Below are 3,110 nucleotides of genomic sequence, written 5' to 3'. Positions count from 1 at the left end.
GTGAAGAGAGGGGGTGGTAGGCTTAGTAGGGCTCGAACCTACAATATCACCGTTATGAGCGGTACGTTTCAACCAATTGAAACTATAAGCCCTTACGGATCTCTACATGCAATTCGCTCACTTAGGGAAGAGCGGATGGAAAGAGGAGGCCTTTGCTCTATCTGCTTCTTCCTCTTCCCAGGAATGAACAATTGGATCAAAAAATGTTCTATTTTGTGGATTATTGTTTATAGATAGATATAGAATATTATATGTCTATTATTATTATTATTAATAATAATCTAATTTAAGCAAGCGGCCCTTTCGCGACTCAAACAGCCGGTACACTTTCCGGCTCGCAACGGCTCAAACGGGTGGGGGCTCTCTATTTGCTTGCAATGCCGGCTGTTCGCCTTTAGTTAGAAGTAGAGGGTTTTTTTTCACACAATTTAAAAGAAAGTCATTATGGATGAAGTAAGAAAAAGTATATAAGGAGTGAGAAATAAAAACTTGGTTACGAGAACCGAAGGTTAGGCCGACTACTTTAGTAGAGATAGACCTAAAAAAGTTTATTCCTACCCTTCCCCTTTCTGTCAATGTTGCCAATTCTCAGAATACCTCGTGTATACAGTTGTCCAACTACTTTCTTCTTCCGACTTCTTTAGCCACTTCCGCATCTGTCGTATTCGGGAAAGCTTGCTTCGTGGCGGAGCATTTAGCAATGCCAGCAGCCTGGTGAGGGCTGGCTGTCTGAGGACAGGTTAAGGCAGGGCCTGCTGGACTTGCTTCTCATGAGATTGGGTGAGGGAATCGGAAAGGGGCTCATAAACCGGGCTTTTGGGCACACGGAAAAGGGGAAGTGGATAGAGGGTGCTTCTCAGCTAGAGTTGGGGGTGGGGTCGCTATAGTGGCTAGGGTGAGTCTTCCTACACGGCTGGCCGCCCGGTTCTAGACAAAGCTGCGGGGGTTACCACCACATCCTTTCCTGATAGACTCGAAGCTCTTCATAGTCAGACGGGGTAGAAAATCTTCTCTCAAAAAGAGACAGACCAGAGATGACAGAGGAAGGTATTCGATTCAAAAAATATATGGCAGTCAAAACAGCTTCAGCCAAAAATGGACTAAGGACAGAAGCAAGCTACAAGCATTAGCAACCGCTTTCATTTAATCTTATGTCAAAGAAGCAGCGAAGAAAAGTCGTTTCACCTCTATTCCCTCTAAAGCTTCTCTTAGGAGAATCCCTTCGCTACACTCGACTAAAGACACCTACAAACTCACTCATAAGGAAACTCATCAAGTAGGTCTTTCGAGCCTTTTGACAAACTAAAGTCCTAAAGAAAAGCAACCCCTATCCCCCCCAGCCCAGGTCAACCCACTCAATATCCGAGAGAGGGTAGGCTTTTGGCGGGCCGCAGAGGCGGCGGATAACGTAGCGGATAATACGTACTTGGAAATAAGCGGATCATAGAAAAGTTTTTTCATGCCTTGACTCTACCTCGGTTCGTTCGGAAATCATGGTAGTTGTATGTAAACCCCCCCTTCACCCCCACCCCCTAAAGTAGTAAAGAAGGGCTTTTTGGGGTCACATTTTCTTTCTATCTGACAAGACAAACAAATAGGAAGGGATGGTTCTTTCATTGCATTGATAGAAGAAGAACTAGAAAAAGATCTATTTATTACTTTGAGAAGAGAATCGTTGGTTTGACCGACGAACTACGTGGGAAAATGGACCTTCTTTCTTTGATTTTCAGCAATATTTTTGGAAAGTAACAATTCCATTCAGTTCGTTTTCGAAAACTTGCTGGTCGCGGATTAGTTCGTTCTGCGCCGCCAGCGGCCTAAAATCAAAGGCGCAGGTTGATCTCTCTGGTTGAGGCTGCATTCATTTATTCAACTTGACACGTGGGAAGGGTCTCCTAGTGGCTCGGCTTGGTCTCGCCCCCTTCCCGCACTATTCCTCCCCACTAAAAAGAGCGATTGAGAATCTCGAGAACCTCTGTCTTCGCGGGGCGATTCTATCTTTTTCTTGTAGTGCCCTCCATTCCACTATTCTGATCGATCAAAATGCTCTTCCGAACGACCAAGTCATAATGAGATTAAAACCCGATGCTTCCTTGGCCGTGTAGAACATGCATTAGCATTATGTCATTCCTACAAGTGATCCCCCATCCAGGATTGAAAGAAGTGCTATATGAGGACTTCGAAATCAAATAGAATATATTTCTTTCCATTCCTCGTGAGCCACTTAGTTCTCCGAAACAAGAGATCAAAGTGATCTTCTTCCTTTTTCCCAATAAGTCGACGGCGTTACACCATTGGGATACTTCGAATAAACTGGAGTACATATAGGATACACCGGTGCTAAAACCTTTTCTCAAGATATCTTCCAAACTCTTGGGGTCGTTGCTCCGGATGTCGGTCTCCCGGTGTGAAACCAGTTGGTTCCGTAGTTTTAGAATTCTGCTGATCCCAAGTACTCCATCTCCATCATTGCATATGGCAATATAGAAAGTAAAGAGGAAAAGGCATGACCAGAAGAATTGTGTGAAATAAGTGAATTTATCTAGTTGAGGCATGATTGATTGAGAACCGATGATTCCCTCAATACAGAAAGCCTGTACGAGTAGTGAAAAACTAAACGAGAGCTGCGGTTGGTTGTTGACCAACAGAAAGCATGGGAGAAAGAAAGATGCACAAAGCTATTCCTTTCCTTTATTTCTCATCTTTCTTTTTGTCTTTTGAACTCTCAGGATCGGAATCGGCTTTCTTAGGAACGACACAGAGAGCAATGCGAAGCAATAATCAAGTCTATTGCTGGATTATTATTATTGCAGCAATCCATTTTAGATGGTACCCTGGGGATGGCTATTGAAGACCCCACAGATATTGATAGAGCAACGAGTGTCGTTTTCGACGATCTCTTCGATTGCTTTGACACGCATCAAAAAAAGCGAAGAAACCATTGAACGAGAGTCCTGCGGAACATAGGAAATGAAAGAAGTCCGGTCGGGAGAGCATTCCTAAAAGACCTGAAAAGGTTTTTATAAGGAAGACCGAGTGATTTCAGTTGGAAATGGTATTGCAGGTCTATCAGATCAGTGGGCAACCATAGTGGACTTTTTTCGTGGTGT

General features: G+C 43.8%; 1 protein-coding gene across 1 annotated transcript; it reads right to left on the bottom strand.

Moving 5' to 3' along the window:
- Positions 1-1,999: 1,999 nt before the first annotated feature.
- LOC148771649 (Plant mitochondrial ATPase, F0 complex, subunit 8 protein) lies at positions 2,000-2,747 on the bottom strand. Its single transcript, XM_088815466.1, has one exon. The coding sequence runs from the start codon at positions 2,553-2,555 to the stop codon at positions 2,076-2,078; it is 480 nt and encodes a 159-aa protein (XP_088671592.1). The 5' UTR covers positions 2,556-2,747; the 3' UTR covers positions 2,000-2,075.
- Between the last annotated feature and the right edge of the window lie 363 nt (positions 2,748-3,110).

Source organism: Erythranthe guttata, chromosome 3 (assembly GCF_056151865.1).
Source record: "Erythranthe guttata isolate IM_541 chromosome 3, IM_541, whole genome shotgun sequence".
NCBI classification, from domain to species: Eukaryota; Viridiplantae; Streptophyta; class Magnoliopsida; order Lamiales; family Phrymaceae; genus Erythranthe; species Erythranthe guttata.
The sequence above is the reverse complement of the archived record's forward strand: the minus strand, read 5'-3'. Positions and strand labels throughout refer to the sequence as shown.

Coding starts and splice junctions, on each gene's coding strand:
- LOC148771649 (XM_088815466.1), bottom strand. CDS start 2,555: ATGCCTCAACTAGATAAATTCACTTATTTCACACAATTCTTCTGGTCA.